This window comes from Phasianus colchicus, chromosome 2 (assembly GCF_987193195.1).
Source record: "Phasianus colchicus chromosome 2, bPhaCol1.hap1.1, whole genome shotgun sequence".
Taxonomy (NCBI): domain Eukaryota; kingdom Metazoa; phylum Chordata; class Aves; order Galliformes; family Phasianidae; genus Phasianus; species Phasianus colchicus.
The window spans coordinates 86,875,044-86,889,611 of NC_143437.1; the positions used below are offsets into that span (position 1 = coordinate 86,875,044).

The 14,568-nt window shown below is 37.4% G+C and overlaps 1 protein-coding gene across 23 annotated transcripts in view; it reads left to right on the forward strand.

Moving 5' to 3' along the window:
• DST (dystonin) overlaps positions 1-14,568 on the forward strand; it is a 297,941-nt gene that overhangs the window by 268,421 nt on the left and 14,952 nt on the right. For all 23 annotated transcript variants that reach the window (XM_090136226.1, XM_090136238.1, XM_090136239.1 and 20 more), the window contains 9 exons: positions 628-747; positions 5,038-5,207; positions 5,760-5,919; positions 7,294-7,488; positions 8,644-8,772; positions 11,260-11,403; positions 12,230-12,418; positions 13,213-13,342; positions 14,173-14,336. In XM_090136226.1, the coding sequence (XP_089992352.1) occupies positions 628-747; positions 5,038-5,207; positions 5,760-5,919; positions 7,294-7,488; positions 8,644-8,772; positions 11,260-11,403; positions 12,230-12,418; positions 13,213-13,342; positions 14,173-14,336 (1,401 nt within the window). The remainder of the gene's footprint in view (positions 1-627; positions 748-5,037; positions 5,208-5,759; positions 5,920-7,293; positions 7,489-8,643; positions 8,773-11,259; positions 11,404-12,229; positions 12,419-13,212; positions 13,343-14,172; positions 14,337-14,568) is intronic.

Genomic DNA, 14,568 nt, shown 5'->3' on the forward strand with positions numbered 1-14,568 from the left:
CAAAAAAAACACAAAAAGAAACAACAAGCTATTAAAATCCAGTCCCAAAGGACTGCCACTTCATGAAAGGTGGTTGAATGGCTGAATCGTTAGTCTTCCCCTGCTTCCTTCCCTGAAGCACTGCTGTTGAGAAAGGAAGGAAGATCAAGAATCTGTTTGGTGCCCACCAAGATAGCATTTGATACAATGAGAGCATTTTTTAACATCTCAGGGAACATCTTGGACAATCATCCATTCAGTTTTCCCCAGTGATTTATAGCTGTTGTCCCATGTAGGCAGTAGCAAAGCCCCATTCTTGCTGTATTTTTATTTAGTATTAAAAATGTAGGAATTTAAATGACCAGCACATCACAGACATGCGAGTATGTCTGTGAAAGATGCATAGTGGGCTACATACAGATCGTATGTATATAAGAGGTTACTAATTCATGTGGGTGAAAGGAGGATAACTCCAGTGATTAAGTCCACAGGCTGGTTGGAGACACCAGGGAGAAAAATCACACCGAGCCTTTCCCAAGTATGTGGAGTACTTGTTTGGCCTGCAGAGACTGGTCAGGGTTTAATGTTTGTGGAGTATTTTTAGCATTGGTGTGTTTTTAACTCTACACTTATCTCACTTTCCCTCAGTTCCATGAAGCCTGGCACAAACTTATGGAATGGCTAGAAGAATCAGAGAAATCTTTGGACTCAGATCTTGAAATTGCAAATGACCCTGACAAAATAAAGATGCAGCTTGCACAGCATAAGGTGAGTTGTGACTGCTGAAATGCAAGATGCCCAGTTAAATGTAAGTCTGTCAGCCCTGTACTACAGTTAGCAAAGGAGGTGGACTTCTGGACTCACTGCAATGAAAATGTTATTATTTATTATTTATTATTTATTATTTGTTATTTATTAGCATAAAACTAAATGGTGTGTTACAGGTGAGGACTCAAAACAATGCTTTTCAAAGAACCTGATCTGTGGTCGAATGATTAATTTTGAGTAAGAAAGACATAATTATACAGCACTATGAAAACTTTTTTTTTTTTTTTTAAGAAAACGAAAAAAAAAAGTAATGCTTCATCACAGAAGGAATCTTTTTTTTTCTGTCCTTACAGCACAAATTTGCCATCCAGTTACTTTGTTTGGGATTTTCCTTGTAATACTAGAGGATTATCTCAAGGATGAAAAATAATTGGTATTCTCACTGGCAGTTGCTTTTTAAGCATTATTAATGGAAGTCTCCAGAAAGTACAGTTGACACTGTTAGTAGAAAAGATTATTTCTCTGCATAGGATTCAAAATTCCAGGTGCACTTTTCCACAAACCCAGCTACTATAGGAGAAAATGTAGCAATGTCCTCTGTTAATATGGCTTTTCAAACGAAGTTGATGTGAAGTTGAAAGGAGCTGTACAGTTACGTCAGCCAGAACAAAATGAAGACAGAGGAAGTCTACTTCATTTTTACTTTTGTAAACAGCCTTGAATGATGTATTAGTGAGGATAGTGTGGGTGACTGGTTGAATCTTCAGAGACAGGCTGTATCCAAAGATTTATCTTGGAGCAGTTTCTTCAGAGACAAAGTGTTGAAAGATCATTTATTTTTTTTCAATTTTGGCATACATTTACTTCTACTTTTCATATTGACTTTAGTGTTCTACTTTTTACAGTATTATTTTATTCTACAGAATATACACAAAATTTTGCATCTCATCTCTCTCCCTCTGTGTGTAGTTTCTGATGATTGTTTTTACCTCTGGCAAGTTTTTGCCCTGCATGAGCAGTTAATGCATCAGTCTGCTTCATAGTTTTATCATCTTCATTTTTATTATGATTTAAGTATTGTTTATCAAGCAGAATAATGTTCTACTTCAGTGTAAAAGAGTTGGCTGTTGGCCAAGCAAAAATAGCTTTACCTGTGTTTGGTGTTAAAACTTTTAGATAAAACATGCATTAACATTCTGTTGTGCTAAATCTGCAGTTGTAGTTTGTTCTGGGGTCATTGTTGCCAGAATTTGAAGTCAATTCTGAGGATTTAGAGAAAGGTCTAAAGTTCATCTTTACTCTATTCTCTGACTTTATCAATATTTTGACCTCTCTGTTTCTTTTCTTTTTTTCTTTATAAAAAGTTCAAACTCCTCATGAGTACAGTCAACATATTCTAACTTTTCTTTGAGGTCCTTTGAGGTCCTGGGGTTTGACATTCTGCCCTTTTATTCTCCTCTCTTCAGAAGCTTTAAATTTCATATCCTACTTGTCCTTTATATGTACAGCTGCACATTTTTATGAGTCCAGACTTCCTCAAGCAGATTGGCAGATTCATCAGTTCCCTCAATGACAGATTTTCTACAGCTCCTTTATGCATTAAATGCCTGCAGAACATAGTTACTTAAGTTCTTGAATCCTTTAATAAGGAGCAGTCAAGGATGTGGCATGGGGACATTAGGACTGAAGCTGGTATTTTGGTGGAAAAAGATAAATGTGTATGAGAGAGGGAGAGTGGTGAACTTTGTGACTTCAGACTTCAAACAACCCCCTCCTCCCTTTGCCAAGAAATTGACTCGATTGTTTTCTAATGAGCTGTCAAACCTCCCAGCACTGCAATGTCCTTCCTTGTATTTTGAGTCTTTTCCTTCCACTCCCACATATACCCGTTTTGTCAGTCTTTGTCTTTTCTGTCCAACCTTGAAGGTTTCCTTGCTCCATTTAGTTAGCGATTTTACTATCTGAACTAAATGTGTGCTGTGTGTGTGCTGTAAGCAATAATTTGGACTCGCTCATTGCCAGTTGTTACTGCCAAAAAAAAAAAAAAAAAAAAAAGTCCTGAAAGAGAAAGGCCAAGAAAATGTTTTCTGTCTCACTTACATCCAGTGCATTGCCAGGGACTTTTGGAGTTATTCATGGTCTGTTTATCAGCAATTTTCTTCTCATTTTTAGAAGTCAGGAGTGGAAAAACTCTTAGTAGGTCACCCATTCCATTTCTGTGCTAATGCTGGATGTTTCTTAGAATACATTTATGTGAACCTAAGTAATTTTATCTGTGTGCTCTTGTCTTCATTAGAAGGAAGGTAAATAATTAATTACTGAGATTTCATTCATGTTACCTGTCTGATCTTGGCAGCTGAAATGCCTTAAACCAAAATTTGCTCTCAGTTATGCCTCCGTGATATCAAATGAAAGTAGATTTAGTACAGTGTGTGCAATCTCTCAAAGAATGAATCGACTGCAACCCTTTGTTCACTTTTAAATCTTTTTTTTTTTTTTTAAATGTATGATCCTCCTCTGACAGCAGTTTCTTTGTGCACATCCAGAAACGTCCACGTAGGTTTTAGTAGTTAATAAATGTCATCAAATAAACAAGAGCAGTGACCTATGTGTTATTTGTGTTGATGGAACTTTCTGGTTATTTTCATTTTGAAAAGGATTTTTATTTTTATTGTAGTTCAAGGTTGACAGTGGCATTTGTATTCTTACTTAAAACATGATTCCTTGTTTTATTTGAGGAAAATGAAAGAACAATGGGGGGGAGACACTCAATTACAAAACAGATGCTATTTTTTTTTTTTCTGACCAATTTCTCATCTTCAGCTCCCTCTGATTCCTAAAATAACTGGAAAACCAGGACAGTGCAGTGCAAAATATCAGGAACCTTGAGTCACTTTTGGTGAAGTAGGCAGACTCTTTCTGTGACACAACCCAGTGCCTACTTCTTTTTACTTCACGCGCGCTTCCACTCCACCTGACTTTGATTCCCATCTAAAAAATGTTAATGATTCTATGAACACATGGGAAAGTTGGTGAAAGAGTCATAAGCTACCAGAGCCCAGACTGGTGCACAGCAGCTGGGAGCAGCTTGCAAGCTGGAGCTGAGCAGTCCTGCTTGTGCTGGCAGTGACCATGTAGAATCTTTGCAGTTTTTGTGTGCCCTGAGGAAATATGAGTTTTAACTGGTAATTATTTCCACGCCAGATTTTATTATATTAAACATTGCTCTGAGAGACAACTGAAACTTCCATTTCAGCAAACAGTGAGCAAAACCTGTTTTTTTGACAGGTATTTTCTGGTATTTTTTTCTGACAAAATATTCAATTCTGGATATACAAGACTGTTTTTTTAATTATTATTTATTTTATTTTATAAGTGTTTTTCTACTAGCAGTTCATGGAGATATGAAATAAAACACTTTAAGGATTACTGTCATTCAAAAGCTGCTGTGCAGGAGTGATTTTTATCCTTTGTCAGTATTCATTTATTTATTGGTTTACCCTGTAATTCTGTTTACATCTCTGCTATTTCAAGATGAGCTCTATTTCTGTGTGTTCCTCTGTTCTGTGCAAAGCTTCCAGAAGCTCCTTGCTGAAGGAGTTGTCATTGTGGGCAGGCAAATGCAGCTGCTTTGTCACCTTTACCTTCCAGAGTCCCTGGATTATAGTTATCTTTTTGCTATTGTTACTTTTGCCTGTGTTTATTGAAATGTCTTCTGGCTGCTTCTCGTACCTAAATCTGTATGCTTTTGGCACACAGTTCTTGCCTATTGTAGCAGCTTTCAGCCTTAAGAGGGTTAAATTTTCATGGATGGAAATCTCTCATTGTGACCACAGTGAGCGAAAAAAGAATGATCTTTGTAGCCTCTGGGGTGCTCTACGCTAGTTTGAAATCTTAAAATGTAGTATAAAGAGAGTTCAGTTTAATGGCTCCCAAACCAGTAGTCCTTTCACGTTTTTCTGTTTCTTGGACGGCCTCTGGCTGAAATGTAGGATTTAGGAACTAAGGTAGGATGGGAATTATCGCTCACTGAAGAAGGAATTTCCCGAATCGTTCCTGTAGGTGTAGAACTGCTTTGTTCCCAGAGAGGGATAAAAGCCACAGCCTCTGTTAGTGTCAAGTTCCATGTGATTTTATCTATGCTAACAAACTAAAAAAAATTATAGTATGCTTAAAATCTTTTTGCCACAATATTTACTATTTACATTGCAAATAATTTGACAAAGATTAGTTCACTGTGATCTGTAAGCATTTGATGCTATGTGTTTTCTTTTTCTTCCATGTTCATAGGAATTCCAGAAATCTCTTGGTGCCAAACATTCTGTGTACGATACCACAAACAGGACTGGACGCTCCTTGAAAGAGAAAACCACCTTGGCTGATGACAATTTGAAGCTTGACGACATGCTGAGTGAACTAAGGGATAAATGGGACACAATTTGTGGAAAATCAGTAGAAAGGTAAAAGAAAATCAATCCAATCATTCAACAGCTGAGAAGAAGGCTCATGAGAGTTCTTCTGACTTCTGTTTTGGCTTCTGTTGTGCAGAATTAAAACCAGAGTGGCTAGTTCTGCAATTTAAGACGGGGTGGGAGGGACAGAGGAGCAGCCCTCATCTGTTTGGAGAACGTGCTTAATGCTGGTCAATGCAAATGGACTGGGTTGCTCAATTAACTTCACTGGTAAATTCCTACTTGAGTGGAATCTCCAATGTCTCCCCCAGAAGTCTGTGTCTGAGGATAGCATAGGGAAGCAAGGAGAAGGTTACCTACTTCAGAGATGGCAAAAAATGTACTCCCTGACTGTTTAGAGCTCAGAAAAGAATTGTGTTCATCCCACTGTATTTCAGCATCCCCATTCAGCCCCCCCACGGTTAAAAAAGGAAAACACTGATTTAAAGCTCTTGATTGTTACCATTTAATGCAAAAATGTTTTCTTAAAGTGTATTTTCTTAAAATGAATGATTTTAAACTAAATTTATTCTTCTTCTTGTGCTCATTTCACTTCCCCAGACAAAATAAACTGGAGGAAGCCCTGTTATTTTCAGGACAATTTACTGATGCTCTACAAGCTCTCATTGATTGGTTATACAAAATTGAACCTCAGCTAGCAGAAGATCAGCCAGTGCATGGAGACATTGATTTAGTGATGAACTTGATTGACAATCACAAGGTAATTTCATAAACTTTCATCTTTTTTAATTACTAGACTGCTTCTAAGTGTAGCATTTTAGTGCTATCTCATTATTTGGCTATTCTGTAATATTAGAAGCATGGAATATTTTTATAACATCAACATGTCATTGACAATGGAAAATGCTATAATACAGACTTGGAAGAGAAAAAAACCTGTTAATAACTAATTGGTACCAATTAGCTGCCAGATATTCCATTTAATGCTGCTATCTTGTGTATCTATGAGTATCATGTCAACCATCACAAATTAGCATTTAGTGCGTATGGGAGGAGGTGTCAAAAATGATTTTACTGTAAAACTTTTGTGGAGGTAAAGACAGGATTTTATTCAGTACATCTGCAAACCAAATGTCCAGAGCAGTTGCTGTGACTACAGCAGCCTTTATGAAAAGAAAAGCACTGAATATTTCAATCCTGCAGAGCTGCTGTAAATTCATAGAGAAGAGCAGTTGCAATGCTTAAGTCATGGTACAGAGTTACAGAGCTAGTCTAAGGCCCAGGAAACCTACTTGGTTGGCTGCAGTATTTTTCAATCAAGTGTTCTTGGAGATGGGAGCAAGTAGGGGATCTAGGACTGTGCCTCTGAACTGCAGTTCCAGTTCAGTATGTCAGAGGGTACAGCTGATGAAGTTACTGGGATTGTGAAGTCTACACGCATCAGAGTTGATCTTCTACAAGTATCCAGAGACTGTTTGGTGAGAAGATGACTTTGTCACTCTTGAAGAAAAGTATTTGGAAACAGAAGTTATCTATAAAAATTAGCCCAAAATGTGCTCAAATTGCTTCTGAAGCCCCATCGTGTATCACAACTATCATAATCAGCTGCATGATATGCTGCAGTTGCCATATTTTAAGAGGTTTTTCTTCAGGTAAATGGAGCTCATTCTTCCCATGAATGTAAAAGTACTCTCATAAATATATGAATATGTAATGAGATCTACAGCCAGATCTTCAGTTTTTAGTTTTAGGTTTATGGTTTTAAACCTCCTCCTTGAATGTTTACGTTTTATCTATCTGATCTTCTCGTGCTGTGGCAGCCAAGCATGTTAAAGCCAGTGTGGTCAGTTTTCTACATTTCCCATGCATTGCATCAGGATGGGGGGTGTTCTCAGGATCTGCCTGACATTTTCGTATTGTATTCCAGTCTTGTTAGGATAGAGTGGAGTGTAAATATCTTCATATGAAATCTAATGAGCAGAACTTGTATGTTTTGCATCATTTTCAGTTATCCTGTACTGAACTGAATTCATATTTTTATTTCTTTTTATAACCAGTTGTTTTTCAGTTCTTGTTTGTATTATTATTATGCCTTAATGAATTAAACATTTCAAACATATTTGGTGGTACCTAGGTTTTCCAGAAGGAGCTGGGAAAAAGAACAAGCAGTGTTCAGGCTCTGAAGCGCTCTGCCAGAGAGCTTATAGAGGGCAGTCGTGATGACTCGTCCTGGGTCAAAGTACAGATGCAGGAGCTGAGCACTCGCTGGGAGACAGTTTGTGCCCTGTCAGTATCCAAGCAAACACGACTTGAACAGGCTCTCCGACAGGTAAAATATTGATGTCACATGTCCTATGTGAGAAGTAGAGGACATACCATATAGTCTAGTTGACAGAAATTTAATTTTATTTTCACTTCATCTCATTAAATTTCATTTAATTTTGTTTGAAAATATTAGTTTTCTTGTTCATGCAGTTTACCTTTTCTTTGTCCCTTTACCACAGGATATAAATGGTACCTCTTAGCATTTTTACTATACTACAAATACTAATCAAATGTTTCAAAACATTACCATCTAAGGAAATCACTGAAGTTACAGATGAGCATGAAGAGTGATTAGGAACTGTACTCACTCCCGTTTCAGGAAGCTGAAGATTGTAATCATGTTTACGCTCTTTGTGCTTTATTAAAAAGAAGTAAATTTGTGTACTAGAACCATTTTTACACTGACACTCAAAAAAATTGAGTTGTGATGAGCACACTCAGGAACTACAAGAGACTATGTCAGTATTGGCTAGTACCAATCCCAAATTAATAGGTCCATCTGTATTGACTGTAAAACTGGGAGTGAACAGCTCTGTGAAGACATACCATTTCGGGCTGATGCTTGATTGGAGCTCTAGCAATAGCAGTATATCCATTGTCTATAAAATTTCTGTCCTGCTATTCCCAGGGTGCTGTGTTCATCCAGCCCTTTGGTCTCTCGGTAGGAAAAATTCTGAGTTACTTCAACACTAAATGTGTCTGAATATGACTGTGCCTAAAGGTGGAACTTTCTTTTTTTTCCCGATCATGGAAAGGTCAGTCATCAATGGGCTTTCATTTAATTTTGCTTAACGAGTGATGTAGGCTATGCAGAAAATACAGTTCTCATTTCTCCAGCTGGTCCACAAGAGCACCTCCTGTGTAATTTGTCAGCATAAAGGCATGACATTCTCAACTAAGCTGCAAATACACTATAAATCAGATGGCTAAAAGCATGACTGGGCTTTTAGGCTTCCTATAATTTTTTGGGAAGCATGAGATATTTTTACGGTTATGAAAATGTAATAACTGTATATCATTGACTTTTTAATGGCAAGTTAATGTGCCAGTACTGCTGCGTGATTAATGGCTCCAAATCTGGGCTCAGTCTGCTTGTGTAAGCTGCAGTCTGTCTGTCAGGTCCCCTCATGAGTGACCGTGACTTTCTGTATTGTAACAGGCAGAGGAATTCCATTCTGTTGTTCATGTCCTCTTGGAGTGGCTGGCAGAGGCAGAGCAGGCTCTTCGTTTCCACGGCGTCCTTCCAGATGATGAAGAGGCCTTGCGTACGCTGATAGATCAGCACAGGGTAAGCAAGAAAGTTCTTTGTTCTTCTGTTTGAAGGAAAAACAGAGTAAAGGAGGCAAGGTCTATCTCATGTAATCATATTCTGTGTGGAGCCAGAAGTTGATCTTGAGGATTGTTATCATCCCTTCCAACTCGGGTTATTCTATGATTCTGTTCAGCATCCAGGATTTGTTTTTGCGACTGTTTCTATGTTGAAGTTAGACATTTAATGTATTTGACAATTTTGTAACCATACTTACAAGTTGTTGTTTGAGTCATTTTGGCTTATTAAGAAAAGCGGGCAAGTAGAAAGTTGCTGTAAACATTTAGAGACAGATTAATATATGCTGGAAAAATATCTGACAGTTATTACACAGGCAGTTAAAATAACAAAAGTGTGTCATCTTAGCATCATTGAGCTAACCACCATATACTTTCAAGGTCATTTGTAAATGTCAGCGGAGTGATGTTGTCATGCATTAACTTTCTGTCATGGTGGAACAGCATGCTTCATGTTTCATGCACATTAGGTACTGAAATGCTGCAGTGCCTTAGGTATCACAAATACTAGATTACAAACTGATTTTGCAGTGGTGAAATGGGGCAGTAGCTAGGTCAAGAGTCTGATTAAAAATTTTTAAGCTCCGATTTTCCCTCTACAACAAGGAGTCTACAATACAAGCATGTCGAGGCCCATGCAAAACTTCTTATAAGTGCAGTGGCAGTAATATAAAGAATGTAATGTAAAAATAAAATTGTCGATGTTGTTATAGTATTCTTCACCCTGAAGAAAATTACAACAAAATTTACAGTTAAAAGAGAAGAAAATCATATTGATTAAATTGAAGTTGGGAATAGTAGCACACAGAATACTCCCTAGAACAACACAACCTTGGTGTTAGATGTTTAAATTTGCTAAATCATGCTTAAAATTGTTGAATAGACTTTAGGACATATTATACCACCACCATTTTTTTTTTTAAAGGCCGAATACTAGAAATACAGACAGGTCTAGATCGTGAGATCAAAAGCTGGGCAATGGAAACAAGCATTGTCGTTGCTTGTTTTCCTCCTGGCTCTTGTTTCTTTCACGATAAACTGTCACTGCAGCTCACCTTGGCCACTGCAGCCCACCTCAACTTTTCCAAAACCGTAATACTACAGGAACTGTCAGGGTCTTATGAGGGGACTGCTGTCATGATTCAGTCTTAAACTCTGTCATTAAACTATAGTTAAAATTAATTAGTAATGAATCTCAGTATATACACAGCCTACCTATTCCAGGCATTTAGAACAAGGTACAATAGACTTTTTTTTTGTACTTCTGTTTCATAAATATGTTCATATTTAATTTGTAGAGACACAGGATAATGTAATTATGAGTTGTAGAACCTGTTTTTACAATATTCTGTTGACACTGAACTGTCTAAGGTCTGACTTGCCTGATCTTTAATTTTTGGAATCTAAGATAACCCTTAGTGGAGGGAGGGAAGAGGAGTTAAATTTTCAGAGGCATGGTTCAGTTTTGTAGCTCAATTAGAGATTGTAAACTATTAAAAACAAAAAGACAACCAAAAAACACCCCAATTCCTCTGTGCACTGGGAGACGTTGACAGTTTCCATCTCACAAAGACATACCAATTCACACAATGTGTAGACATATGTAGATGGAAAAAAAAATAGGCAGAATTGTAAAACCAATGAAGTAATTAAAAAAAGAAAAGAAAAGAAATATAGAACAAATAGAAAAAGTTCAGGTTTCTGGCTTTCCACTCTCAGTTCAGTTCCAATCTTGCCACCCTTTCTTCTGCCAGACTCCCTAGGAACATCAGTGGCTATGAACTCAGATGCTCAAAGCTGTAAACATCCTTTTGGTTTTATAAGACTTTTCCCACATGGCGGAACCTCTGAAAACAGCTGCTTAATTAGCAGTCTCTGTTTCTGTTCTCTCTGAGTCTCCCCTTCTGCTGCTGAAGTTTCATGTTTGTGCTGGTTTAGTGTAGCTGTTCCTGAAGCCCTCTGTCATCTTGTCTGAGCATGTAATTATAGTTGGACATCTCCAGCCTCTGTTAGGAGCCTGATAGTTTATTATGAAGAATTACTGTAACTGACAGGCAAGCGAAGTCTTCTGAAATGTTGCCAGTAATGAATCTAACCGTTGCATAGCTGATCTACAACACTGCTAAAATGGCATTGTTTTCTTTCCTGTTGAATAAGGGCATGTGAATTTCCAGTACTTAAAGCATGGTGTGCTATATGGAAGCCACACACTAGGGTAAAGATTTTAAAGCTTCATTTAGTACTTTGTGGAGTTTTTCGAAAGATTGTTAACTATTTTCAGACAAACAAAATTTGCTCCCCCCTTCTTTTTTTTTCCCTCTGGCCAGTTGAATCTGTTTAGACTTTGATTGATCCAGAGGCTTGTGACACTCTAGGTCATGCAGAAATTATTCAGATTTCTCTTTCAACTTTTGCCAACGTCTAGTTGAAATTGTTATTTCTGATTTAGGAGTTCATGAAGAAACTGGAAGAGAAAAAAGGAGAACTGAATAAAGCAACGGGTATGGGAGAAGCTATCCTGGCTATCTGCCATCCAGACTCCATCACCACCATTAAGCATTGGATAACAATTATCAGAGCAAGGTTTGAAGAGGTCAGTATATCTCAAGCCATCTTCTTTGCAACAGTTCATCTTTGATTGGAACACAGATGACAACTAACATGGTAGTTGTACTGAAAGGAAATGTTCCAGCTGTTAAGAACTAAACATTTAAAATATCCACAGTGATGAATGTGAATACCATGCTTCCCTAGGTTTTATTTTAAGACTTACAGGACTTTGAGAACTAAAGCAGATGGTCAGGCTTCTTTGTTTGTATGTATTAAAGGAAATAGTGCCTGACATCTCCCATGTTAGGAAAGCTAATAGTTTCTAGGGAGAGAAATGAAAAACGTAGAAAAAACTACAAGGTAAACTTGAAGCATTTTCTAATTGCATTACAAAGGATTTAAGTGCAACATGTAATTAATCTAGGAGGTTTCCGAATTAGTGAAGTGACTACAACTGAGTTTCAGTTGCTGAAGTATTTTTTGTGTGTATATGAAGTTTAAAAGAAAAACAAATATTAGTGTTAGCAAATTATGGCTTCAGGAGTGTCTAGGAAAAAGACAGACCCCAAATCCTGTATGATTTACCAACTTAGATGTATGGTCTGATCGGGTTCTTAGTCTGTTGCTCAACCGTGCTGTTTTCTGCATTTAATAGTATGTAATCCTGAGTGTCTGTGAAAAAATGTGGTTGAACTGGAAGCTCCAGTTAGTGCCCAGCACAGTTAGTCCTTGGCCACTACATCTTGTACCTTTGATATTCAGTATAAATAGGGCTGGGTAGAAACTGTTTACAGTTAGCAAGACAATTTTAAATACGTCTTGAAGAATTTCACATTTGCTTATATTGATGTGTTGCTTCTTTTATTAAGGTATTAGCTTGGGCCAAACAACATCAACAGAGACTGGCTGGAGCTCTGGCTGGACTTATTGCTAACCAGGAATTGCTGGAAGCCTTACTATCCTGGTTGCAGTGGGCAGAGACTACACTTACTGAAAAAGATAAAGAGGTTATCCCCCAGGAGATTGAGGAAGTTAAAGCACTTATAGCTGAGCATCAGGTAAGGCATACTAAGTGTCATGTATGTCCTACATGTTCAAACAGATGCTCACATCTCAGCTAGGCTTTGTAATCAACTGTCAGTCCTTTAGCTATTTTCTCTTAATCACTGATTCATTTTTCAGATGGTTAATTGAGCCTTTACTGTGTATACAGTATGTCTTCAGTTTATTCAACATATAGTTATGAAAAAAAATCAATCAAAAATTTAGTGCTATACTGTTCCAGAAGCATACTTACAACTCCTCCTAGGAATAAGGGTGATGATAACCACATAAAATAGGTGATAGTATTAGTGTTGCTGTCTGGCTTTACTGATGGATATCTAAAAAATGTTTGTGAAGAGCCAGAAGGAGCTACAGGTGCAGTGAATGCTAGTAAGCTTACCTCAGCTTACACACCAGCACTGTGTCATTTCTGAGATGTTCTCTGGACAGTAAAGAACACCTGAGTCAGAAGTCTGATGGTAACCTCCTCACCATACACACCTAAGGCGTAAAGGAGTTCCATAAACTGTTTTCAGATTTAGACTTCCTTTAAGAGCAGGGCCATTGTGGTCCTAAAAGCTTATACTTCTGTTTTGTGGGAGTTTATTTGGTTTTTTGTGGTTTTGGTTTTTTTTTCTTTACATGTAGAAACCTCTGTTTTATCTCTGTCTGTTCTGTGAGATTGGCATTATTATAGTCTTTCTGTGCTGGTCTTGTAACTTTGGCATGTTTTGCTATTGCATGAGTCTTACATTCTTAGAATCACCTTTGTGTATTGTTAATTAATACCACCTCTACCTGATTGCAGACATTCATGGAGGAAATGACCAGAAAACAACCTGATGTGGATAAAGTTACAAAGACCTATAAAAGGAAGGCACTTGAACCCACTCCTGTACAATCTCATATTCCTGTCCTTGATAAGGGGAGAGCAGGAAGTAAGTAATGAAGTGTTTTGGGTAGGTCATACACACCATTGCTCTGTCTGTGAAGAAAACTGATTATTAATAACCTAGTAAGTTTGATTAACAGCAGAACAGTCCAGTGAAATAGGGTGAAATTCTCTCTTGAGTGATTTGTCTACATCTTCTGTATTTTTTGTTGTGAGGTAACTTCCTGTAACAGACATCTGTTTTTAAATTTTGACCCACACTTCTTGAATATTTACTTTAATAGTTTACAGGCTTTCTTGTGCTCCTAAACTGTCAAGAAGGTGCTCGCAGTGTTTTTACCAACCTACAACTATTTGAGAGTGCAAACAACTTCATTTAAATAAAGATGTTGAGACAAAATATTGCTCTTTAGGTCCAAAAAACTATATGGATACAGGTAGAAATCTTATGATAAGTAAAGTTGAATGGAAAATGAATTTTAAGTGAGGAAACTGTGTTTTGTATTTTAGATGTATTTACCCAGTGTATTGTTGCTGTATGGAACCTGCTTAAAAAATCAGATAGATTACTTCTTAACTCTCTATCAGAGACTTGCAAAGATTTGATGTAATCTGTGAAGTTTCACTAGTGCAGCCACTACTGGCTGCTTTGGGCTAGAGAAGAGTTGAGTGCTTAAACCACCATGTGGTCCTTCCCCAGCAATGCTAAAAAATAAAAAATAAAAAAAATGAAAATCTCATTAGTTGGAATCATATCAGGATTTGAGCTCACTATTTGTGACAAGGGGTGGTTTTAGGAAGGTTAAGTACCCTTTGTGTGTATGTTTGTTTTGTTTGAACTGGGTAAGATTTATGCATTTTATTGTGTTTTAACAGGAAAGCGTTCCCCCACACCAGGCTTATATCCATCAGCAGCCCAGGCACAAATTGAAACCAAGAATCCACGGGTCAACCTTTTAGTCAGCAAATGGCAGCAAGTCTGGCTTCTCGCCTTGGAAAGAAGAAGAAAACTCAATGATGCCTTGGACAGACTTGAAGAGGTCAGCAATGGACTGCACAGAATACATATACTCTTTGCATAATTTTCTTTAACTGGGGTTAAATTGGCTATGCTATAAACATTCTGTGTTTGTTGTATGATACAGCTAACTGAAAACACCATGTGCTTTGAAAGTAGTCGTTTTCATTTTAAATGTGAGGAGATAAAAGATTCTTGAGGATCTGAATTAACATTTTAAAGAACAAACTGTTTAAAAGAATGCAGATGATATC